Source organism: Trachurus trachurus (assembly GCF_905171665.1).
Source record: "Trachurus trachurus genome assembly, chromosome: 9".
In the NCBI taxonomy this organism is placed as follows: Eukaryota; Metazoa; Chordata; class Actinopteri; order Carangiformes; family Carangidae; genus Trachurus; species Trachurus trachurus.
The window spans coordinates 36,838,175-36,864,293 of record NC_139895.1 but is presented as its reverse complement, the minus strand read 5'-3'; the positions used below and the strand labels follow the sequence as shown (position 1 = coordinate 36,864,293).

The following is a 26,119-nucleotide window of genomic DNA, read 5'->3' as shown; positions in this document are numbered from 1 at the left end:
CAGTTTCTATCACTCACTTATTATGAAATTCGCACAAACACATCGAAGCACAAGCATCCAACACACATAAACGTGCACGCGCACATGTCTTTCACTGACGTATAGCAAGTCCTGATCTGTATCCCACACACACTTCCCCAGAGAATTGATTAAAATCAGAGAGAGACAGGCCTTGAACATAGCTGCTTTTGTCTGAACAAACAAAGGCTGCCAGTAATTGGATTCACATTGAAAGAGGTATTTAAAACAGTCTGATAACTACCACAAGCTTTCGCATGGCATTTTGTGACCCAGTCACCATTATTGGTCTGGCCCTGCTCCAGCAGAGCACAGTTATGTCAAGCAGCTCCCTTTTAACCTCAGGGAGCATTATTACGAGAAATCTGTCAGTCAGAATGGGTTCAAAGGTCTTTCACCTCCTTTTCCGCTACGGGTTCCTCCTTTCTGGGCACTTAAATGCACCATTAACTCACTCCAACCTGACAGCTACAAGTACACGTTGGATGAAAATTCAGTTTCTATGTTTGATGTTTGGTTAAATTTAACTTAAAGATAAAAAGACCCAGAGAGGACTCTGACATGACCTATAGGAGTGCAATCCAAGTAGGCCAAATACCACAAGTTGCAGATAATTAAACCGGTGAAGGGCTGATTAGAGGCAGCGAGACAAGAAATCAAAGAAGCATGGCCAGACAAAGTGTATCTGATCGTCTACATACCTGAGGCTGGGAGGGAAAGAGGGAGCAAGAGAGTGAGAGAGAGATGACTGCCATTTTTTGTGTGGGTATGAGGTGAACAAGACAGAGATCAACTCCAGATGGCTGCAGTCGGAGGGCTTGGGGCTCAGGGGACACTACTGCATCGCAATCCATCACTCACTCAGACATAGACTCTCCATTACGCTGGCTCTGAACCTGGATTAAACTCCATCTCAACCATGATTGTCTTTCCACCTCTTCTCCATCCTGTTGACATTGGCCTCCCCCGGCCGAGGAGAGGAGGGAGCTCTACCTGGTGGCTCGTGCTGAGTGGAGTCGCGGCCCAGCCGGCTGGGTCCTGCTGGATAGAGAGCTAAGGGGTGGATGATTGCACTAAACCCTGAGAGATCTCTGGCAGCTTTAAGTGTATTTGCACAGTTGTCCCAGCATAGTGATAAAAATTGTGAAGGTTCATAATCAGTCCGGGGATGTTGAGTAATGTTTTGCTTATATGAGTGTCTTATCTGGCTTTGGCTACACATTATACCCTCATGTGTTTACATTTTCATGTTGGAGTGTGTGTTCTAGCAATATTTACCCTTTGTGTTGGTTGTTCAAGGGCAAAGAGAGTTCACCCTGGTCTCAGTTGTACCTTGTACTTTTCCCCGCTGGTATCTGTCTCACTTGAGCGATGGCCCGTTTTTGAGCTTTATATCAAAGTATGCCAAGTTACTCTAATGTTTCTGATTGCAGAGTGACAATGATGCAACTTTATTATTGTTGCACACATGTTTTCTGTTTGGTGCATGAGGCAGGATGTTGTTGCACAAGAACAGTTGCATTAAATGAATCCTCTGCTGTTTATGGAGGAACTGTCTGAGTTCCAGTCACAGCTACATGAAGCAGTTTTGCACTTTGCTCCAGCAGGACTAGAAGCCCAATGCAATCTGTTCAACCTATCTGTAGAGGACAAGCACTTCAGTCATTTGGGCTTCCCAAATTTGTTTTTTACAGAAAAACTTACACACAATTAATTCCCAACACAGCAGGCAACTTCCCCAGTAACACCAGTAATGCAGATTAAAGTCACTAGCAGGGATGTACTGTACAGCAGCTAACAGGGAACGCAAAACAGATGACTTGTGCTCACTGCTGCTACTGATGGGCAAAAGCTTAATGAACAATGCTGCCCTCAGTCCGTTGTAGTGGTGGTTAAGGTTTCCAGTGACCATTTGAATCAGCAAGGTCATGTTTATATTTGTAAAAGGTACAATAGTGCAGTTGAGTGTGTTTGTTATACTGTAATCTTTTCAGGCCCAGCTCAAATTAGAAATTTCCACACATAAGGTCGCTTGCCAAATGTCCACTCAGACACAAAGCTCCACAGTCTTGATCATCAGTCTCCGTGGACAAATAAGATGCTGTTCTGGCTTCAAATCATGTAATAGATACCAAAGGGATAAAAGAGGCAAGGCAACATATTTGCTCACCCCTATTTAGATGATAGTTTGCCTTTCACATTTCTGTGAGTAGAGGAATTTACTGTTCTTATGTAATTCAATTTGGGCAAAGGGTAAATATGATTCAACTGTAGCTTCACTTCAAGATCACGACTAGTTAAAGTGCAGACTGGATCCTAAGTTAGAGAGAAACATAACAAAACACTCTAAAGAATGCTGCTAAATGCAAATACACTATAATGAATGCAAGCATACAATTAAGCACGTGTACACTGCATAGTCAATAGGTTTGTCTGTCCTCACCACACCCTATACTAGCCAGAAATTCAACATGATAAATATTTATGCTTCTAATTATCCTATGTGCATTATTAATTGCACCAAAATATCCCTCCAAGAGGATCTCATTAGGGTAGGAAATTAGTCAAAGCTAATAACACTCAGTTGAAAAAGCATTTTCAAACATCATCTACGTTTCCTCTCTCATTTTGCCAGTGCAGAAGTTCATAAACTGCACCGTGAGTGCGTTCATTAGTATTTCCTCAAACTGAGTTGACTGGAGAAATTGTATGTGATTAAATATTAGCTTGAATATAATTAGCATTTATTAGCAAACTCTGCTATGGTAGATAATGAAAAATCTTAATGAAATGCTTTGTTGAGTTTTGTGTCAGGGGGGTTTATTATTTCCCCTCTCAAATTTGCAGTCAGCATGCTGAAGCACAAAATGCAATATATGTTAAAAAAAAAGAAGGAAAAAAAAGTATTTGGCTGCAATCAAGATATGTGCTGTAACTGTAATATCCTACTATCACGCCTCTTTACTGAGACAGCGTGTGAGAGTGTGTCTGCTCTGTACAACAGCCTACAGTGAGTTTAATAATCTCCTCAGTCTGGTAGAGCTATTACCAAATCCAACACAGACCATTAGGCCACATGGGCTTAATTGCACATTAATTGGATAATTACTCCTGCACTTTGTTTTTCTCCCATTTCCTCAAATCTTCTCCCTCGTTTTGGCAAGCGGTCGGTCATTCGCTATTTCCCTTTTGTCATTATGTTTTCCGGCACAGCGAGAGAATGCGGTGGATAGAGCAGTCATAATGTGGCTGGAGATTTGTTGTGGGCTTGCTCCACGTGGGTGGAGGGCCAAGGCTGAGAGGACTGATGGAGCCGTAGGTTGTACTCCTCCTGTGCTGTCATGTTGACCCACAATACATGCTGTGTTTGTGTCTCTGCCAGCACAGAAACCAGGAAGAGGCATGCATAGTTAAATAGGCAACAACTCTCTTGCGTGCAAGGTGCATTATTTATGAACTTTTTAAAGAGATTTTATTCATCCCTTCCTCGTATTTCTCCCCCGCCATTACTGTCTGTGCTTTAGGCATGTGCCTCAGCACTCTCAGATTGCTACCATTAAACCCAGGGTGCCATCTGATGGAGTTATCAAAGTAAATGTTTGGCACATTTGATAGCATTTGAAATATCCTCCTGTAATAAAGCTCTCCGGGGAGAAAGAGGGACTGGCTTTTCATGCAAATAGCTGGTTTTCTGTATCACACAGTGTTGAAATATCCACATTTATCTCACCGCTGCCAACAAATACACAGAGCACCTCCAGATATGGAGGTGGATGTTTGGCTAGATATAAAATCAAGGAAAAGTGTTCACCATATGACACTGGGCCAGGCAGCACTTAATGAAATCAGCATCTTAAATGTATAACCGATGAGTCTACTGAGCTAAAGTGTGAGTTCAGTATGTTTAGTTGTTGTTTTTTTTGCGTATGTCAAACATATGGAAGCGAGACAATCAGAGTAAATGTGGATGAAGAGGCAGATGAACATATATTAGTTTTGGACTGTAGAGGATACAGGATGCTGTTGTACACGTGCAGAATTTTGAAAGTGGAGGAAATCAGTGGAAATCAGTACAAATGGAAATTTAGTGATGGACTGTGAGCTTCTCTGCTTTAATGAGCAAAGCATCGCCATCCTCTGCCAGACCCTGATAGGTCTCCTGATTAGACAAGTTAAAGCTCAGTCCTTTATTATTCCCAGAAGAGGCTTGCTTTTGTCTCTGTTCTAATAATAGCCATAAAGTATGATCATTCCAAAGTGTTAAAATGCTCCTTATAAACATCGGCCTGTTTTCATTTTGTTTATTATTCATCTTGTCCAATTACCATTCTAAAGGGGGAGTATTTCTCGCCAGGCGCTGAGGGAATAGGAGATTAAAAGGCAATGAGGAAACATCTGTGTCTCTGCTTTGCCACAAATCTGCATCTCATTCCTACCACTGGCATCCAAATAGACAGCGCCTACAATGCAGGGAAAAAAGTAAAACACCAAGGCGCATAGGGCTGGCGAATAGAGGGAAGGGTTACCATAGAAACACATACCTCACATGGGTTTACGGGCTGCATCCTATCACATGCTATCAGGAATTACCATAAATCTTCTGGCAGCGAGGGCGGTGGTTAAGGTGCGCCTCAGCAGTGGATGACAATGTGTTGATCTCCACATATCTGGAGAGATGCATCCCGGCTCTTTAAATCAAGAGGAAAATGGCATCAGATTTAGCTTGTGACAATAGAAAGATGGAGAGTGGCTCTAATGCCTTTCCTTTCAGGAGTCTGTGTGCAAACAGACATTGAAAATCAGAAAGAGGATGCCGGCTGCCTTTCCTGTATATTCGTGTCATTGTGGAGATGAATGATTGCAAAATCAAAACTTAGCAGAAAAGCATAACGCACCACAGAGCTATACATTTATGCCTGATAATCTTTGACTGGGTGTCATGGTGCTTATTCCATTCACTCGTCGCACAGCCGTCTGCACGTAAGAAGCCAGCAGTGAAAATTGTGTCAGAGCACAGCGGTACATCAGTGCAATTTCCACAAATGGCATCTTTTCCCAAGCTCCCATCCTCTCGACCTCGGCGCCAAGCGACGACGCTGAGAGCATTATCAGATGTGTTTGAGCAGCTCCCATCAGTGCGACCCCGGTGGGCGGTACAGATATCGAGTGACCTTTTCTGCATGGCTCCCTGATATTAACGCAATCTCCCTGCCTTATTACCATGGGAACATTTCACAGAGTATTAGACTTAATAAATGGCTTTTTCCTTGGCTTCCATCTCTCCTCTCTCTTTTCCATCTTTCTCCCCCGTTCTCTTCTACCCTGCTCCCCTCGTTCTCCCTGCTCCTGAGCCGATAACCTGACCTCCCCAGGGGCCCGGCCCCCATAATCGCGTCAGTTCACGGCCCTCTTATTCCAGCAGAATTGCTTAATTGGTATGTGTTCTACATAACTGTTGGAGTATTAGACTCACAAATGAAGGTTAGAACCTCAGTGCTTGTAATCGACTGAAAGAAATTGATTTGTGCTCAGCTGCCCTTCTGGGACGGGACTTTATGGTTCTCTGAAGAAATGAAGCTTTTATAATTGTGTGTTCTTTCCCCCTCTCCTCTCCTCTCCTCTCTCTCTTTTTCTCATTTCTTCCCTGCTAACTACTGTGTTGACATTCATCAAAAGGCAGGACGCCGGCAACTTAAAGGTGATACGTCTGGTCTTCCGTGTCAAAGTGCACTTGGCAATACGCTACATAAGTTCCCTGGTTGTAAAGCAGCTGCAGATTGCTGAGCAGTGAATATCGGTGTGTCTTCCCCCTTCTCCGCAAAGGAAATCTAATCATAGTTTAGGTAGACCGTCAATGGAAATCTGATTGCATTATGTGTGATCATGCAGAAGGCGCGAAGCAGCGTTGTATTAACCAGGCCAGACCAACCAGCATAAATTGTTTTATGATTGATCCTCATAGATTGTGTGGCGCTTTAAGGCTTTGCATCAATAGCTGAATGTGTGTAATTAACAAGGGCCTTGTCACAGCTTTGTGGTGGAGCAACTAAAGTGGTCAGCAGGGGAACATGCAGGGACGCTGACCAACTGTTCTGAGGGAGACACCAGGATAAAAATGATACTCCCTTTCAACTATACAGTTTCCTCTACATCTGTTTATAATATGTAGCTTAATGATTCACTTGGGTGCTTGAGACTGACAGGAAGTGTGCTGAATGACAGGGGTTAGGAAGTGAGACAGACTTAATATAACAAAATCCCCCCCCCCCCCATCATCAGCTGAGTTTAACACAGTTTACACTGCTGGACTGCGTGGCTGCCGCTGTCTGGCGAGTGTCTTATGCATGAAATCTCCCTCTGACTTAGGTGACCGTAGATTATTCATGCCCGCTTTCCAGGTGGGCAGACTCAGATGTGCTCTGTGCAGAGGTTTGCTCAACGCTAAATCACATTTCACGCTTGCGCTAATGTCACCTGGCAAGAGAAGAGGAGTGAGAACTGGCAGGTGGTGTTTACAAATGAGAACACCCCAAACCGCAAGCCACCCTGACACCAGATGCTGATTTGATTATGGGGTGGCATGTAAGTGAGTATGAATGTATAGAGCGGGCAAGGTGCTACATTCAAAGTCGATTAAGTGAAACAGAATGTTACATTTATTTAGATTTTATCCAAATGGAGCTGTTGTCGTCGAGACCGACACAGCTTTTCACAACGCTGAAGAGACAAGGTGCAGAGATGTTTCTTTCTTCTTTCTTTCTTAATGTGAAGTTGCTCTTTTTTGTGTTCGATGTGCACTTACACATTTGCTTTGGGTGCAGTCTGTTTGTGTTAAGATAAGTTTTGCAGAAAATTAGCACCTTCCTTAGTTCAGTACTTTGATGTATTTTTATGCCCCTCAGTTACTCTGATCGTAACAAAGAAACTTTGTTGAATATTGACAGCATGTCATTATTCAAACACATAGGTGTTTACGACTCATCTGAAAACTATTAAGTATTTTTTTAAATTATTTGTGATTCATAGAGAAGTTTAAAAGCTGCCCTGTTGTTTTTGTCAGAAACACGTGTGAAACATTTCATGACATGAAGAGTTTACAGATTATGACATGAGGCTGAATGATGAGTGCGTTTAAAACGCTTCTTAAATGCAAGGTCAAGCATGCAACTGTCCAATCAGCCAATCATCTGCTGAGGCTGCAGATGGTAAGAGCTGAATTAGGTCCAATCTGCCTTGTGTCAACAGGGCTGCTGGATGTGTAATGGTGTAGCAAAAGTTCTTTTGGCAACCACTGGCCCCTTAATCCCAATCAATTTTATCAATCTTACTGCAAATGTGTTGTTGCCATGACCATTTGCATCTCTTTATGACTCTAGTGTACAACCCTGAAGAAATGCAGGAATATTACATGTTATCAATGTAACAATTTTCACATGAAATCAATAAGATAATATAAATGTTTTATTTGTGTGTGTGTGTGTGTGTGTGTGTGTGTGTGTGTGTGTGTGTGTGTGTGTGTGTGTGTGTGTGTGTGTGTGTGTGTGTGTGTGTGTGTGTGTGTGTGTGTGTGTGTGCTCGCTGAGTGCATACTTCTCACTTCACATGTGATAAATAGTGTCTGTCCAGGTTAATGTGCTGAGCGATGTAGTGATGTACATTTTCTCCTGTATTAAAATATGTTGGCAGTTTTTAAAGAACGATCGTTTATAGACCCTGATGACCCCTCTCACATCCAAGCACTCTTTATATGTTACCATCCATTTTGCTTTAGTCCCTGGTAATTAGCAGCAGATGCAAATCAAGTTTTGACAGCCCGTAGCAGCAGCACCACTCAAACCCAACCCCCTAATCAACTCTGTGTGATTTAACTGTGCATCCTAAGCATTAGTATTCCAGAGCCGGATCCCTCTTGGATCCAGGCTAGGATTATCCAAGCTCTTAACATCTTAGCTAAGCTGGTTAACACCTGTTTTTATTGACATCCGAACACCATCGCAGGCGCCTCGTCCTCTGTGGTTTTAAAAGATCTTCTCTCACTCTCTCCAGTAGGCTTGTCACTTCTCCGGCAGCTGCATAAATTACTGTTTTTCCCACCACATGTATTGGTAGCAGGTCAGTGCCTTCACTCGGGATATTAAGAGTTAAATATGTGAATTTACATTCTCGCAAGTATTCTTATTGCAGCCCTATTTGTAAAATGGCTCCATTAGTGGGGACGTTTAGAGCTAATTCTCGTGAACTTAGAGTGATGTAGTTATGTCTTGCCGTGTCCAAGTCTAGACATGAGCTACAATTTCAAGAATCCCATACTTGAGTCTATATCCTTGCTCGTGTTTCATAGTAATTTTCCAGAGAAAAAGAAAACAGGCTCTCTTTCTGTTTATTATGCTTAATATTTCCACTGGGGCCCATGTTTGCCCCAGTGTAACTGATGTAATATTCTATAAAAAACCATTTAGGCTGTTGATACAGCATGGGGGGATTCTGGTTAGCAGTGGCTGTGCAGACCCAGAGAATTCCTCAGACTGCTGTGTGTGTATGTGTCTCAGAGTCTTTCCAGGGTCAATGGGGAAAACTTTAAAGAATGTCCCAGGATTTGTCTAAATCATGGGGTATGGATCCTCTTAAGAGTTGCTGGCATGAGAACTGAGCCCTATCAATGATTCCATTAACCTAAATTCCAAACCAGGCTTCACAACATGACCATATTAACCCCTCGGATTTCACCAAGCTCTTGATCCCTCACTATTTAGACAGACGAGAATGAGCGGTCACTCACATTTGTCTGGCTACCGGCTGTGTTTCCTGCCCCAGACAGGGAATTATCTGTAATATGACCCCATGTTTATCTTTGGCCTTTATGTGTCCACATGTTTGCTGATGTTCTTTTTTTTCCTTCCCTTCCCTAAAACTGTGACAGAAGCTGATTAGACAATAGCAGTGGTGATGGAAGATGATAAGGTATTTAGAGTGGACATGAACAGAATCCCAATCGGCTGCTTTTTACCTTTCCTCGATGAACAATAATCATTCCAGGCTAACGGCGCTGTGAGGAGCTGAGAAGAGAGAGAAGCGAGTGTCTGCCTTCATTAGGACAAAGGGAGGGTGAGCAGGAGAGCATCTGACAAGCCAGTAACGCCTCATTGTCCCTGATCTCAAGTTTCATAAATTTCCACGGCTCTCGTTAAAGGACGTGTCGCTGCTGTCACCAGGCGCTAACTCGTTATCTCCTCAGCACCGTAAAACGCTGTAATTAACATTCAACAACTGTAACCGATCCGGCATTCGTCCCCTCTAGCCGCTAATTGCCACACTATTGTGCTTTTTCATAAGTGGGCCTTTTGTGTGTGCATTTGTGGGTACACATTCCTGTGGTGCATTTTGATTGTAAATAGAAGTGAGAAAGAAGTTTGTTTGAATTTAAAGGTGCTCGCTCCGTTTTTCCTCACAGAAGTCGCAGAGTTTCTGCCTCAGTCAAAGATTCCTCTGAAAATTCTTTTTGCATATTTTTGCAGACATCTGGACATTTTTAGTGGCTTCCATCCAAGAGCTTTTTAAATTAAAGCTTTGTCGACGGATGCTTTTGGTAGACTCCTCATGGATAACACAACCTGTATTTTTGCCGTTGAAGAGCGTATTGGAGGCCCATTTGTCGAAATCACAATTACTGTAATTACAAATTTCAAGGCAATGCCTGCCTGTGGTTGTGAAGACACAGTGTGTGCTATTATTTAAGGAGCTGCACCATTTTCCTTTCAACCATGCATGAGCACACCTCTTAAATCACATCTTCCATTGCATCAACTGCAACCTCCATTTGGGAACGTATAGCTGTCATGCTGCTATCCACTTACAGCACACAGAGACCTCACTACTTTTAAGGATTTTTTTTTCCTTTTGAGGCATCAGATTTTCTGTCAGAGTTTCCTGTGGATACCCAGCGGTGTCAACTCCGTTTTGGAAGGAAATGTTTTTGTTTTCCTCTTAACTGCACCTGCTGACCTTACTGGAGCAGCAGCCATCACAACAAGGCCTTATGAATAATTAGTCTGGGTCAACTGACACTCGGCAGCTCCACACACCGCCGTCATCCACCCGGCCAGCCCCAGCCAATAGCCAGTGTACTGTGTGCAATTCCACTCAATCGAATCAGTTTAAGATGATGCAGCTCTTGTTATTGGAAGGGAACCGGTAAGTTGATACGGGGGCTACCCTTGAGGCCAAGTGCAGAACAGGAGAAGGGATGTCAAATTAGCAGTGTCACAGGGGCCACGTTTGGGGACTGCAATGGTGGTCTGTCACAGATATACAATCACTTGATGCTTTATCTGTATGCTGCTGGCCCTGCATTTCATTCTCTGGGGATTAGAGCTAATGCCAGGGTAAGGTTTCCCAGAGCCAAGATGGCCCCAGGAGGACAAACTAAACCAAATGGTTGCATAGTGTTTCTTGTCCAGGTTTCATGTTCGGGTCAGAGGAGATGTGGTGCAGGTGTCTGGGGGTTTATGTTTATATCTTGGATCGGTCTTAGTGCTTTCTTGTCAGGCACATGATGTACATGTCCACTGTGTCTACCGTCCCTCCTTTTGAGAAGAACAGTTTTGCTCAGCAGAAAATGTCTGAGCCAGGTGCTACAGGATGTCATCACAAGCAGCAGCGTTGCTCCATGGCAAAGTATCTGGAACTCTTCCTAACATTATCATGATCACACAAAATATATACATGTCCTATACAAGACAAACCTTCCTGTAGTATATCAGACATACTTTTTTATGGTTTTGCACTTTGTGTACGTGAAACTGCCAGGAAACTGAACTTGTGTTTCACAGGATACAGCTTTAGTTGGTTTGGGGTTGTGACCTTTGTGGCTCTATATATACTGTAGATAACCTTATTTTTTAGTAACTCACCCTTTTGTGGGTTCACATGTCTGTACAATAGTCACATAGCATAGGTTGTGGCCTCACATTCTCACAATGATTCAATTCCAGCATCAGAGTTTGAAATCTCACCGCCCTTCCTCCCTTCACACAGTTAAAGTTCTGTGAAAACACTTTCTCAGAAAATATCAATTATTCACCACAAAGCCGACATCAAGAAAGTGAAACAACTTTTAAAATATATATCTTACATGTTGGTCCTCTTGCTGTCAACTCTGTGGAAGACACTGAATAACGGTATATTTTTGATAATGGAAATAATAAACTAATCTGTAGTTGTTTACCTAGTGGTAAAACGCTTCATGCCTCTGTTCATTACAGGCAGACCTCAAACTCAGGCCATGAAAGAAGCCTGCCTTCTTTTAGCTTGTTTATTAGTGTAATCTGCTGAATACAGTATCAATGTCAGCTGACGTGTGGTGAAGACACAAAGACATGCCTTAAACCAGAGTGCTAAATTGTGTGCTTAATTCATTTTTGTGCTCATATTGTCTCTAATTAGACCTGCAACATCAACAAGCACTTTCCACACTTTGTTGGTTGGACATAAATCTGGAAAAAATTATCACTGATGAATTTTATAGATAGGGACTGTGCTGGCACAGTAGCCAAAGGATCTTTTTACAAGCACTATGAACAAAGGAGAATTTATTCTCTTCAGGGGTTTGCAGAGGAGAAGATGGAAAGCATAAATGAGGGAAAGTGTCATCATATGGCTTTTTTTTTATTAGGTTGTTAAAGATAGATCTAATTTTAATTTGGGCTAATGCGAGGAACACTATCAGCCATTGACAGAGGGTGTCTTATGACTGACTTGACGTACTTCGCTCAACAGTCTTGTGCTTTTACTCTGCAGTTTCAGTTCAGAGACCAGGCCAAGTCCGGAGACAGGGTAATTTTAAAAGCTCCTGTACCCGCAGTTCAGTTCATGAACTTCAGTGCCCCACCTCTTTCCTTCCCTTCAGCTCGTGGAAGCACAACTATATTAGTATCTCCCAGAGAGCATCAAGCAAGTCTGCTGCTTGTGTTTACAGGCTGTTCAATCACTCTAAGTAGCAGACTGATTTTCTTGGAAATACATTTGCCCCAGTCCCCCCTGACTCCTTACATACAAGGTATTTATCATATGAAAATTTGGAACTGACTGACTCGCCTATTTTACTAGCCTTGTCCTAGAGCTGGGACTGGTAAAACATTGTAATATATGCACTGCATAAAAAATGAACATAAAAATATCCCAGAATACTGTGAGATTTACACTCTGTCAGAGGGAAGTGGTTACTTTTATAACACCATTGCACTGGAGATAACATCTCACTGCTCACATGTAGTCAAATGGTAAAAATGGGTCATTCGTTTTTATTTGTTTTAGTTCCCAGTGACACACACAGAAAACAGTTGTGTACTTTAAGCAACAATCCAGATGAAAAAAGTAGCCGCCGTGCCAATTTTTTTTTTTTAGCCTGTTTTGCATATGTGGCTGCTGGAAATGCTGCAGGGTGCCACCTCATATCACACATTGTGCATAGCGTGTGTGTGTGTGTGTGTGTGTGTGTGTGTGTGCAGGCTTGTTTTGCGTGTGTGTGCGTGTATGACCTCAAACCTGGCGACAGCCCCGGCTAACAGCTGGTTTTCTGCCAGTTTTTCTGCAAGCCTATGAGAAAATGAGCTGAGCTGTGTGGTGGCTTGTAGCACCTTAATATAGCATTAAGCAGCGTGACCGGGCTCATGGAAGATTGATGACTGTTGTCTCTGACCACACTTTACATCTTTAGCATAACGCCTTTGTTCTCAAGGTCGCAGGTCACATTCATAATCTGACATGCATGCAGTCTCTTCACGCCACAGCGTGGTCACTCCCAGAGGTTAAACAGAGGCTAAGGTATTAATAATAATAGTGTCATGTAGGTTATTGTGAGGGGATTGAATGTCGCCACTTGGAAGTATAATTTCACATCCACAGTCTCTGTCACCACTGTGTCATAAAAGCAGAAATGTCAGTTTAAGTCATCACGGAGCTGTAATAAAGGGTCAACACGTGGACCCACCAGCATCCATGTAATAAACAACATGCAGTGAGTGTCAGCATGTTTTTAATCATGTCGGCTCTGTCTGGCGTCATCTCTTTCAGGCTTTGCTCTTTTCTCTTTGTCTGCCTCCCCCTGACCTGCCTATTTACCCAGCATCCCGCTCTGTAATGAGGAGCATTCGTTCATCAGCCATGTTTAAACTGCAGACAGGATTAACTTGGCTAAAGACTTAATGCACATGCACAGTCACCCCGTGCTCTGTTTGCTGTTTCCAGGCCACAAATCGACAAGACTCTCCGTCAGGCTTCCCTCCCTCCTTCACTCTCTGTCTTTCTGGGCTCCCTAGACTTCCTCCTCTCTTGTCCTCATTTTGCCTGAATTAATTGAGTTCTCATTTTTGTGAGAAAGCTCACAGGAGGCCCGTGTGAGGAGAGAGAGAAGACTGATAGAAGAATGAGAGAGACAGAGGGAGATCAGTGGCAGAAGCCTAGGGGGCACAGCTCTCCCAGAAGTAGGCAGTCACCGGGTTCCTTAGGGATGCCGAGGCCCCTCAGCACTGACTTATATCTTTATCCTCTCTACAGTCCCCCATCAGCACTTCAGGGTAGTCCTATAGGCTGGTGGTCAGGGTCAGGCAGATGTGCTTCATCAACCCCCCACCCCACCCCCATGTGGACTCAAGGGAAGCTGCTACCTAATTTAAGCTCCTCGTTTCTGTAAAGCTTAGAAGTGGAAAAACTTGAAATGTTTCTGCTGAAATAATAGAACTACTCTTTCATTGCCTCAGTAAAGATGCAGTAAGATGCACACAAAAGTAGGCTACACACACATAAGGTATATGGTGCTGTGTTTCTTTTGCTGCAAGCTGTGAAATGAACATATTAGGCTGTAGTTTCATAGACCAGGCGCAGTCTAGGCGCAGTGCAGATGCGTCCAGGTGAACCTGCACGGCGCACCCCGGCGGTTTAACACAGCCGACTCAGATCTTCAACAATCAAATGAGCTCCTCTCCTCACCTCTAAAAGCGCTGTGGGCGAGGCGCACTGCAATTTTGTCATTTTATATTTCAACATGGATGGATTACAGGAGGAAAGTGATGTTTTGGTCCGGGAGGTCCAAGCTCAAAGTGGCGAGACACGAACAGACCTGCATGGAAGTCTGGGAGAGGTTACTAATATCGTTACTCAGGTTTGTCCTGATGCACTAAGAACCGCTGGCCAGTGTGAACAAACAAACAAACAAAAAACAAACACACCCTTTTTCCACTAATAAAGACACTCACATGTAGTAACCTATATTTAAACCCTGTGTAACAAAGATGGGTAGTGTGCACAGATCACAACATAAACAAATACCATGCGTAACGGGGATGAAACCAGAAGCAGCTGTGCGTAAAGGACGCATCGCTGAGCGTTTCTCTTCTTCTCTTTTCTTTTGAATTTTCTGAGATGAGAGATGGTGAATATATCCTCACTCTCTGATGCCGAGGCTGTTGGTGGTTGGCTGAGAGAGATGTGAACTTGTTAGTCGTTTTAATCTGTGTTAATTCAGTCAGGATGAGTTTCCATTACGCGTGACACGCCTTTGATCTGAGGTAGATGTGACGGGAAAATCGATATAGATATAAATTTACGTGCTGATTTCATTAGTTGCATTAAATAGTGTTTGTTGTGATTAATAATTAAATTTAAATGTACCTGAAACTGTGGAAACCTGCCTGTGAGGTCTTGGTGAGTGAGCGCTCTCTGCACCGGTCAGCCAAACTACCACTGCACCGGCTGCGCTCCGCCTTGTGCCGAGAGTAGACCAGGTTGGAGCAGGCGAGCTTTCAGCACACCTTCAGCACAGCTTTTTGGTACGAAATTGTCACTGCGCCAAGCTGAATCTGTGACCTGATACGCCACCACGTCCATCTCGGCGCACCGCTGTCTACCAAACTGACAGTGCATCGTGTTGCGTTGCACAAAACTTTGCACTGCGCCACCTTACGCTGCGCCACGAAACTAGAGCCCATTAACAACAACCGAGCCGATTGTATTTAGTTCAAGTGAAAGTACATTACAAACAGCACTTTCACATTCAGAGCACCAAATATGTGACTCATGGCCTGGGTGGGACTAAAACTATGGAAGTGGCTGACAGGCATGTTGTGATATTGTACGTTCCCATAATTGCACCCATTACGAATACAAGGGCGGGGGCATGATATGCACCCATGGACTCTACCTTGGTCTGAACCCTTTCAGTTATGAACCATTACAACTTCTCCCCTTGCAATATTCATGCACGGGCAGATCACGCCTTCAGATGTCTTAGGTTGCTGTAAGTTGAGATAAACACTTGCCGAGTTGTTGCAGCCAATCGCCCGACTCAGTTCCTCAATGTCACTGCCTTAGCACTCAATAATTCAAAGCTTGGCGGTAATGAGCTCCCTGTAGGCCCTGTCCCCAAGGAGCCTCCCCACTGAGCCTCCACTGTAATGTAGTTATATCTCATGTCAGCTTTCAAATCAATTACATTTCTATCTGATGGCTATGTAATTGCGCCTGATTGAGTTTTTGGCACGCCAGCCAAGTGTGTGGTTCCCAAACTCAAGCCAGTCAAAACAGGAAGCTTCATCAAATGAAACTGTATTTCATCCTGATTGAGGCTGCTTGCATGATAAGCACAGCTGTAATTATGATAATAATAACAATAGCAATCTGTGTTTTCTCAGCTTTGTTGTTTTTTTCCCCTTGCTCTCCAGATGAAATTTTGCCCTAAGGACTGCGAACATTTGCTTTACTCAAGATTCAAAAGGCTGATTTGATTGTTTGTAGCATGTGCAATTTAGTAGATTAAATGCAAACCATAATGCTTTTGTGTAAATATAAAGTGTCACGCTTTGTTGTAAAGCAGCAGAGATTTTCTCCAGGACCAACCTTTTTTGCTTAGGGTTCTTTACACACTTTGCTTAGATTCTGATGTCAGACATGTGTCTGCCACTGCCAGCAGAAGTGATGTTGCCCATAGTACTCAGACATAATGCAACCTCTTAGCTGCAGCAGCAAGCTGACAGCGAAGGTCAGAGCAGGGCACTACTCGATTCACACAAGATTGAATAGATTGATAGATGAATATATGGATGAACAGACACATGAATGGATGGACGGATGGATGGACGGACGGACAGGTGGGCAGGCGGATGGATGGATGGATGGATGAATGGATGAATGGATGGATGGCAATACAGATGGATGGATAGATCAGCAGAATGCATGCCTGGATGGACAGAAGGAATACTCTAATGGAGTGGTATTGAGATAGATGAGGGGGAGGATGCTGTGGTTAGGTGCATCAGCAACTAAATAGTGATGAATTGTGGCTGCTGTCAGCAGCACTAAGTATAACAGACATAGTAAAGCAGCCTGGCTCATCCATAATCAGCAGACAGAGATTGTCTTCATGCCAGAAGAGAACTTCTCTGGAAATAAAGCACTGAGAGTATCAACGAATCTGTCTTGCTATCCTCACTTCATCATCCCCTTTTCTTTTTATATTCTCATACTCTTGGTGTTCTTGCCCTTTAAATCTCTTCACTTGTATTATTCTCTCCTCATTTCTCTTCTTAAAGCCTTGCATCTCTCCGTCTGTCTGTGTCTCTCTCTCTCCCTCTGACACTGTCTTTTGTGTTAACAGCCTTCCATTTTTTTGCGGTGGGGGAGCCACTGGGTGCACATCTACAATCTTGCCTTTCATTTCATGGCTTCTGGAAATGGATGTTTTACTGCCTTCATTAAGGCATGCAGCAGTCAGCGCCGTGTTTTCCCTCTGAAGTTTAGCTCCATGAACCTCGCCATTAGAGGACATTATGGCCCCAGATTTCAGGGCACAGTGGAACACTGTATAATTTGATTAGTGTTATTAATCAAGTGGAATACCGCTCCTTTCACCCCCATATCCCTCCCCTCCTCCTCCTTTTAGCCATTTCATTTCTGCTTTCAAACCCTTCAGACATTGCCTTCCGTCTTTCTCCTCCCCTTATCCGTGCACCTCTCTGTCGCCTGCACTGTAGCACACATGCACTGTAGCACACATGGAAAGTGACTGTCGGCCTTATGCCTTACCTTTCCTTTTAAAAACAATGATTTACCACTTGTTTTTTCTCCTCCTTCACAACCTCACCCCACCCCCTCCATTTTTAGCCTGGGACATAAATCAATTGAGATGAAAGTTCCATAATTGTGCTTGCTGGGAGGGATTTGAGCAAAATTGCACTATGAATTTTTTAAAGGGAATTTTTACTAGCTGTTCAGTGAGACTTGGGCGACGAAGGAAGGTGAGGCCATGAGGATTTATGGGCCTGGATTCTTCATTACTGAAGTAATTTTCCTGCAAATGATAGTGCAGCACCCTGGAGGGGGAGCGCTGCCCGCCTGGGAGAGTACAAACCTGCTTAATCTCTCGTGGAGAGAGAGCAGCTCAGAGCACTAATATCATCTGTAAGGGACTGAGACTCCATTTGTTCACATCTAAACCGCAGCTAGTATATTTGTGATTCATAGTAATTGATTGCTCAGATTCGTTCCAAGAATAGCTGTACAAGTTGATTTCATTATGAAGCACAGTTTTGTTCGAAGTACTAGGAAGCAAAAAGGCTCAAGCATTGTTTTTATTTTTTTTTTTGTTTTTTTATCATACACCGTTATGCACAAAATATGTACATTTTTTCAAAAAGATTAAGATTTCAGAATAATTTTGTCTAATTGCAGACTGGCAGGTACATGAGCTGTACTCCACAGCAGCTTAAGGATTAACTGGGCTAGACATTACATAATCTTTTGTAAAAAATAAAGATGGGGGTGGGAAAGAAAAAGGAATTTAAAGGGAGACAAGATCACTTAAATGATACCTGATGCTTTCTCCCTTTTCTCTCAATGGTTGACATCCTGTCATCAGTTTGTAGTGTGTTTGTCCATCCTCCTGCTGACTTAGACCTGCCTTGCCAAGCTGTTATATTGTTTTTGTTTTGTTTTTCAGGAAGGCTTTCCACCTTTCCCTTTACATTTGGTCTGTCCTCCCTCCTCATTTTAACCTTCCTCATTCCAATATGGTTGACGTTCTGTCTCCATCTCTTTAGGTGCAGCCAGCAGCAGTGGCCCTCCTCAAGGTTAGTGCGTCCACGATGCCAGGTCTCATTCTGTATCCTGCCTGCCGTCCACTCAATTTTACAGCTCAGTAGGTTGAGAAGCAGAGGGGGTAAATCTGCTGCAAAAAGGAGAAAGGGAGAGAGGGGAGGAGGAATGGAGAAACAAAATTATTGTGCACCCTGTCACAGATTGAAGTGGATCTCATTCCAGGCACACTAACAACTCAAGACAATTAGTCACTTCTCACTAGGCCAGACCTGAAACTCACTTTAGGGCCAAAAAGAGGCAGGGAGTAGAGAACCCACTAGCATGGCTAAGCACTTCAGTTACAGGAGTAGGTCAGTGGAGAAAGAAGCAACTTAGAGATGAAATGGCTCTGAGTTCAGCTAGAACAGTCCTCCGGGAATAGAGAGCTTGGAAAATTGGAGTGTTGCACTGATACGTCATAAAGATCTGTTGAAAATACTGCACCTTAAAAATACACCCGAATATGGACAGTTGTCTTTTTCATTCCTGTGGTCAATTGATGTTAGCAGATTCTAATGTTAAGATCACATTTTCCCAAATCTGAAAAACGTTTTTCATGACTATTTATCGTTGTTGAGTGGTAAATAGTGTGTCATGCACCAACCCTTTTCAAAGCATTCTCCCAGATAAACAAAGACAGCAATGTCAGTCGTCTGTAACATTCCACCTATTAGTCTGCAGCCAGAGATAAGCCCTGAAGCTCCAGCTACCTCATGCTCCTGAACAAAAGTGAAGCATGACTAAGGTGGGTGGTGCATGGAAGATCAGGGGGTGGAAAGAGAGAAAAGTTTGTCCTGGGCCCTCTGCGGAGACGCAGCATGACCAATTGTGGTGAAGGGGATGAATGAGGCCATTCACTGGGCCTAATGAAAGAGCTCCTGCGGGGCCCTGAATGAGGGTGGGCGCATCTGCACCACATAGGCGTGCACAAACCAGTGACCTCGAAAATTACCCAGGAAGCACTTTGGGACAGTCACCCCAGCAACAGGCTGGGGTTCGCATGGTAACCAGGCGCTTCAATCAGTGCCTGGCAGCTTCTTAAACAGAGCAAGGTTTTCTCTCTGTATTGAAAGAACTCCGTGTGAAATCAACTTCGGGGGATACCCCCCAGTTTTTTAAAGGAGCGAGCTGCCAGTGATTGTCCCATGTGAAAACGTCCAGGAGCTCTCACAATCTTTGAGAGGTGTGGGATGCTGCCCTCGGGACTTTTCCTCTCAAGACACAAAGATGTGTTTGTCCAGGCAGCACATTTACATTTACATGTGCTGCCTGGACAAACACGTGGACCAACACCCAGGTGTGCCACCCTGGCAGCACACACACTCTGCCTGGGTATTTATGCAGGTTAATTAGGTTCAGGGGATGTTCAGCGGCATGTCTCGGAGGCTGTGCAACGGATCCGATTAGAGATCCTAGATAAGGAGAGAAATTCCTTCTACAACCCCGGGGACTGGACATTAAGTTTACAAGCATCTTCAAGGATCTGGTTCACTGGATTTTATCTGTGTTATTTGGTTTAATATATTCAGTCTTGATGAGCCAGAGGCATGCAGGTCATTGAAGTTCCATTCCCGTCTCCGTTCCCTCACGGAACTTTTGACAGTGTGAAATGACAATCCGCCCCTGCATGCATCTCCCACGTCAAAAAGTAATGAGATTGTGCTGCTGGAAATATCACTACAAAGCATCAGGCCTGCACTCAGGTCTGACTGCACCTTCAAACAGCGCTGCCTGCCAGCTCGCCTGCCTCGTCTGCCTGCTGAAAAAGAAGCGAACAAAAACAATCAGAATCAGAGACACAGAAACGGCAAGGGAAGCTCCCCACGCTGAGACAAACGAACACGCCAGGGCCTTTCATCCTGAGAGTGATTAGCCATCCGAAACGTTTTAAAACCCCGCTTTGAGTGTGTTCCTCAAACGAAAGAGTTCCATTGAGGAGTGGTGGTGAGATGTTTCTCGCTGGGAAGCGCCAGTGATCTAGTCTCTAATTGTGGCAACGCTGACAAGGCTGGTGTGGCTGGGAGCTTTTTAAGCGGGGCTTTTTGCTACGCTCTTGTTCCCCTCCTGTCAGATCCACCACCAAAGGCACCAGGGAACAAAAAGGCCCCTCAGATTCTGTTCTTAGATCCATCTGCCTATTGTTTTGTGCATAAACACGGGCCTAATTTAACACGCTAATAGGCCCTGATGCTGGCCTAATGTGACCAAAACTACAATAGGTGCTGTAAACGTGGTGTTTGGTTACAGATATGTGATATTATCTAACACCGTTTTTCGATCTGTGTAATAGCTATCTTTGTCTCTCTCGTGTTCTTTCATACTTCATTGATCTAAGTCTCCCAGCTTCATAGAGGATGCAAAGAATCTGACACACTAGCAATAGCGTTGTGTTTCTTGTGCACTATAGCAGGAACACAGTCATTTTCAAGGTCTTTGTGTGGGATTCAGTAGAGCTGGTAGGAGCTTTAAGAATTGGAGTGGAAAACTTTTTAGATCCTCAACTGTTCAGAAGCCAGAATGTCGAAGGTTTGAGGAATCGAAGAGAAGCCGTTTGAAGAATCAAAGCCGGGGGGAGGAGGGAGGGAGGAGTTGCAGGGCTAGAGAGGAGAGGAGAGGAGTGAAACCCTAGCTCATAAAAATCAGTATTATAACAACATTAATTGATGCTGCTGAGTGCCATATGTGACGCCATATGGAAAAGCTGCCCCAGAGGCCTGCTATAATAGACAGCCTGCAGTGGTGCACACAACTTGGCACATTTACAAACAAGGGACGTCCCATTAATATCAGCCACGCAGACCAAGCAGGAGACAGCAGCGAGAGAGGGAGGGAGAGGATGAAGCAGGGAAGGAGAGGGTGAGAAAATAAAGAGAGGAAACCAATACCTTGTGTTTTATTTAGCTGACATCTTTAGTCCTCATTATTTATTATGTATCATACTCTCATCATACTATCACTCATACCAGAGAAAGCGCTACTCTGAGTGCACTTACATTCTACCCTCATGGTTCTTTAATTACTGTAATAAATGGCCCCTCCCTCCTGGGTTGATCAGACTGCCCTCTGTCCGCCCAGCTGACACTCCCCCCACAGATGCCCCGTGGTTCTTTCATCACTGACACACACAAAGACACACATTTCAGCAGGTGAGGTGATTCATGGCACCTTGACAAAAGGCGGTGTGAACGAGCTCTGTTTAACCTCTTCTGTGCCTAATCATGGGGCAGCTGTTATTTACTGCTGCTGTCCGGAGTGTCCGCTGCTCGGCTGCTGTCGGCCCGGCCCCTTACTCACTCACTCACTCACTCACTCACTCACTCACTCACACTGACTGTGTTGATGTGGCTGCAAGTCTGCAAGAAATGAGAAACTGACTGGGTGGTAAACATTAGATTAATTATATATTCATTAAAATAGGATTAATGAAGTGAAGTGAATCATTTATATCTCATCAGTAATTTTAAGCTTTTAAAATGCAATGGGCACAATGTTTGGGGAACAGTTATTTTTTTTGCAAAGCACGTGCAGCTAATGATTATTTCCATTACCGAATAATCTCTTTGTCATCATTTCCTCACATTTAAGAGGCGCGGTGTTAATATAATGCATTTTGTTTGGTTAAGATTAATTTAGAATTAAAACTAATTTGTTTTAATACTATTGGATTGTTAAAGCTGACACAAATGTTAACAGAAGCCAGCAGCAGCAAGGTGGCTGAAATCAAGTTTGGTTTCTTTACAGCTGATGCTTATAGCTGTTTGTGTAGATGCTCCCTCTCATATGATGTGATGTTGTCATTAGTCCTGTATGTGTAAGGTGATCTGTAGGCCACTGGCCCATATATAGAATTTATACACATCCATTTTGCATAAGGCTCTTCCAACTCCTCTGATGTGCCCAGAGCAGGCAGGGAGAAAGAGAGATCCTTGTGAAACGGAGTTGTCAGCCATTCTGTTGAGTTTCATAGAATGTGAGGCGAAACAAGAATAGCGTACAGCTGTTTCCTCCCTGACACAGAGGGAGGCAGATGAAGAGCAAAAGAGAGAAAAGAGAGAAAGAGGGAGGGAGGAAAAGGCAGAGTGAGAGAGAGCTCTCCGCTCTGTGATGTGCACTGATGTAGCTGCAGCTCTAGGTCAAACGCTGCCAGTGTTTTGTGTTCATCTTCGTCTCGTCTCCCCAGTGCTCCTCTAAATTATTCACAGCCTGAAGATGTGCAATGTGGCTTGCCTCCTCCCTTCCTCTCTCCTCCTTCACTCTACATTGCTCTCTGTCTCTCTTCCTCTGTTTCCCATCCCTTCCTTTCTCTCTTGTGTGACGGCTTGTTTCAGAGGCAATGAACAGAAGTTTCTCCTTGCAAGCTGGTTAATCCCCCCACCCCACCCCCCCTCATCCCTTCCCACATCCACTCATCTTCCATCAACCACCCAACTTTCATCACTTGACTTCATATCTCACACTTCTGCTTTCATCCCTGCTCATCCCTTGCTTCCCTCTCCTGGCTGCCAGACTAGAGCCAGTCGCTTCTTTTTTAAGGGGAAGGCAGCCAGCTGTTAGCATCCACTCCTCCGTAGCCCCTACTCTCCCCCCGCTTCTCTCTACCTTTCCTCACTCTCTCTCTCTCATTTCATTGGATCTACAATGGAGGGGTCGGTCTGACAGGGTGTTTTTTCCCTCTGTTTTTTTTTTCTCGTCTCAGCTCTTTAATGATTTCCAGTGACTTTGTGCTCATTTTATCTTGGCGAGTTGAGAGATAAACCCCGAGTGCACACCAAATCCTCAGGGCAGTTGATGGCGCTGATTAAAGATGTGCCTGTCAATCATTTCACCTTTAACGGACAGTCCTGTGAAAAGGGAAGATGGAAGAATCCAAGGACATGTTGGGGCTAGGGTTAGGATAGATATGATGGTACTGTATATATTATGAGTCAATATGTTTGTCTGCCATCAGAGATTTCCAAGTTATTTTTTACTATTTTTCATATAGAATATCTGACAGAAAGAGACTGAGATTTTATCCATACCTCCCAGCCCAAATTGGGCCAAAGTTAAATTCACGGCATCTCTGTGGCTGAGTGTGTGGGCTTCTAAACAGTCTCTGTGGCAGATTATTATTGTCATGTTAACCAGGAAAATGCAAGTATTAAATGGTGTTGGGCAGCGGGGGTTGCAGGATGAGGTGTTGGCCTTATGGCCACCTGAGGAGAGAGCAGAGCAGTTGCATCCAGTTCCAGCCGTTGCCACAGGACACTCATTTGTAATTCTGTTCCCTGCCTACAATAACGTTTGATCATTGCAGAGGGGGGACAGGAGGTACAGGGAGGGGGGGGAGGGAGCTGAAGCTTTCCTCCCTCTCACTTCACCCCCCCTCCCCAAACCCCCTACCCGCCCTCTCGCAATTGCTGTCACCCAGTATGAATGCCCCCTCTGGCCCGATGACAAGTCTAGCGTGAAACGCTTGGCTGCCCCCTGAAATTAGCAGTAGAGCCCCCCGGCAGCACATGCTTCTCATGACCAGCACACAGTGGGCCGCCGCCAGATTCTTTTCATTATGGCTGTGGCCTGCCAGCCCCCTGACTCTACCTCCTTCTGCCTCGTCTTCCATCCCACCCTCCCCACTCCCCCTCCTTCCCCTGTGAGTCGGCCAGAGCTCAGTAAACAGCATCTGTAGTGCTCATCACATTACTGTCGCTGGGAAGAGAAGGAGGGAGCCAAGCTCTCTGTGGGTGTTGCTGTTATTTCTGTGTGTCTAAGTGTCTTTATGTGTGCATACAGTATGTGATTTTGTGTGAGCGTGTATAGCATGTATATGCATGCATATGTGCTGTGTGTACATGTCTCTGTGTGTTGACTTGACAGGATTAGAGAGAGTGAGACAGAGCTAGTAGTAGCAGTACAGAGAGTGAGAAAAAGCGAGAGAGGAGGGGAGTAGCAGTACAGAGCGATGCCTGGAGGCTCAATCTGTTCCTCACTGAGCTACATCAGTGTTAGAGACGGCGGCTCGGGCCGCGGGGAAGCCTCCACTCGCTCCATCAAACTGTCAGGCAGCCAGCGGAGCTGCACAGGGAGACTCTCAGCTGCCCCCGGGGCCACTTCAAGTCAACATCCCATTTCCTTGCCTCCTCGCCTAATTTCTCCTACGCCCCGACTTAAATTTCCAATGCCCAGTGTCTGCTGCTGCAGCTCAGCTGCACCGGGCCCGGGGCCATGTCAAAACACTGGGAGGTGCTGAGGGCTGTGTGTGTATATGTGTGTGTGTGTGTGTGTGTGTGTGTACGTTTACCTCTGAAGGAAAGATAGCGAGCTAGCTCCAGCTCCAGTCACACAGTCAACAGAGACAAGACCAAGCAGAAGGGAGCCAAATGAAAGACGAGGTGCAAACAGAAAAAAAACATAAATCAGTGGGTTTTTTCTCTCATTCTCCCCTGCCTTTGTCCCCATTTTTTTTCCATGACTATATTCATAACACAGTTGTGTATTCCCTGTCCCATTGGGTTTCTGTCAGTTTTCTTCTTTCTCTCCAAGCTGAATAAATGCTCCCTCTCCCCTCGTACATCTGCCATTACTGTCTGTTTTTTCCTCGCCAAACTGCTCCAAAGATCACACCAGCAGCCCAGCCGGCACTGAAGGCAAAGGTTGAGGGATTTCTTGTTGGAAGTGACAAGGCAGTCCTTTGATTTAATGAAGAAGGGGGACAGCTCTTCAAGTTTACCCCCACCACTATCACCATCAATCTGTCTATGGACCTCCTCCTCCTTCTTCCTCCTCGAGCTAACCACATACTTTGCATGGAAGTGAAACAGAGCCCTGCCAGGACTCAGTGCTGTTTACATGGACTCTGGGTAATGTTAAAGTCTGCTTAGTTTGGCCTCAGGTCAGGACTATATCTTTCCTCACCCCGGCTTGATTTACATGGCCCCCGCTGACTCTTCCCTTAAGTGTGTCAGCCCTGAACCAGAGGCCTCTGTGTCTGGCTAATGCAAAGAGCATTTCTCTGAGCTTGTCTTCTTCAATCCTCCTTCGCTCTCATTCTCTCTCTCTGGCCTCTTTCAATGGGCCTCTGTGAGAAGAGCTTTCGCTGAAGCCGTCTCTCTGTTTGCACAGTCTCCTAGGTCCCAAGCTCAAATATGGTTTTACGTGCGAGCCTGTCTAGACCTCTTCTACTGGTCGATATCATTTCTACCCGGCAGAGCTTTTTCTCTCAATCTCATTCCCTCTGGAGCCTACATCTTCACTCAGATCAATACTTTCCTAATCCTGAGCTCCTAGGCTGACCCAGGGTAATCAGCTGACTTCCCATGCTGCCTGCTGGGGAGGTCAAGGGTCAAATGGCTGTATAGATTTGATCCTGTGATCAAATCACTTTGCTAGGTGGTGCTTTCTGATACAGCGAGTGGGGTCAAGAGCAATCACTTTTTCTCTTTCTCTCTCTGCGGTTAACAGAGTCATATGCAGTGCTGCTGCGTGAGCCATGTAAACACTGATATTAATACACCACCACTCCAACTCCCATAGATTTCATTTGTTTTTGCCCCATGCAGGTGCACAGTATGTGTTTGTTTATGTTTTGATTCCAACCAACAACACACATGAGCACATGTATGTGCACACACCACCTGCTTTAACAATGGCTTCCTAACTTTGTTGGAGAGGGTGAGAACATCAGAGCATGCACCAAAACATCCCATCAATATATTTTGAAAGCTGAGTGGAAGTAAGGCTTCACCCTTCTCCACACGGCTACAGAAACCTTCAGATATCCTGCTGATGTTTGTGGCCCAGCGGGGGCCCCCCAGTAGACCCCAGGCTCTGCCTCCACGCCCTATCAGAGTGGTCACGGCGCCTACGTCCCCACACCTCATCCCGTCCTCCGCAGGAGGGAAATTGCAGAAGGAAATTGGTGTTGTTCTACTAGTATCCGACACTGCTTTGGTCCTCGACTATCTAAATGGACCATTACCCCCTCTGTGTGTTCTCA

At 44.6% G+C, this 26,119-nt stretch overlaps 2 protein-coding genes across 10 annotated transcripts in view; both read left to right on the top strand.

The window, feature by feature from the left end:
• Positions 1–26,119, top strand: part of chfr (checkpoint with forkhead and ring finger domains, E3 ubiquitin protein ligase) — a 262,229-nt gene that overhangs the window by 116,684 nt on the left and 119,426 nt on the right. The gene's annotated exons all lie outside the window — the stretch shown is intronic.
• fbrsl1 (fibrosin-like 1) overlaps positions 1–26,119 on the top strand; it is a 275,251-nt gene that overhangs the window by 156,533 nt on the left and 92,599 nt on the right. For 6 of the 9 annotated variants that reach the window (XM_083979468.1, XM_083979473.1, XM_083979467.1 and 3 more), the window contains exon 5: positions 18,108–18,137. The exons of the other annotated variants lie outside the window; for them this stretch is intronic. In XM_083979468.1, the coding sequence (XP_083835594.1) occupies positions 18,108–18,137 (30 nt within the window). The remainder of the gene's footprint in view (positions 1–18,107; positions 18,138–26,119) is intronic. 9 annotated transcript variants of the gene reach the window in all.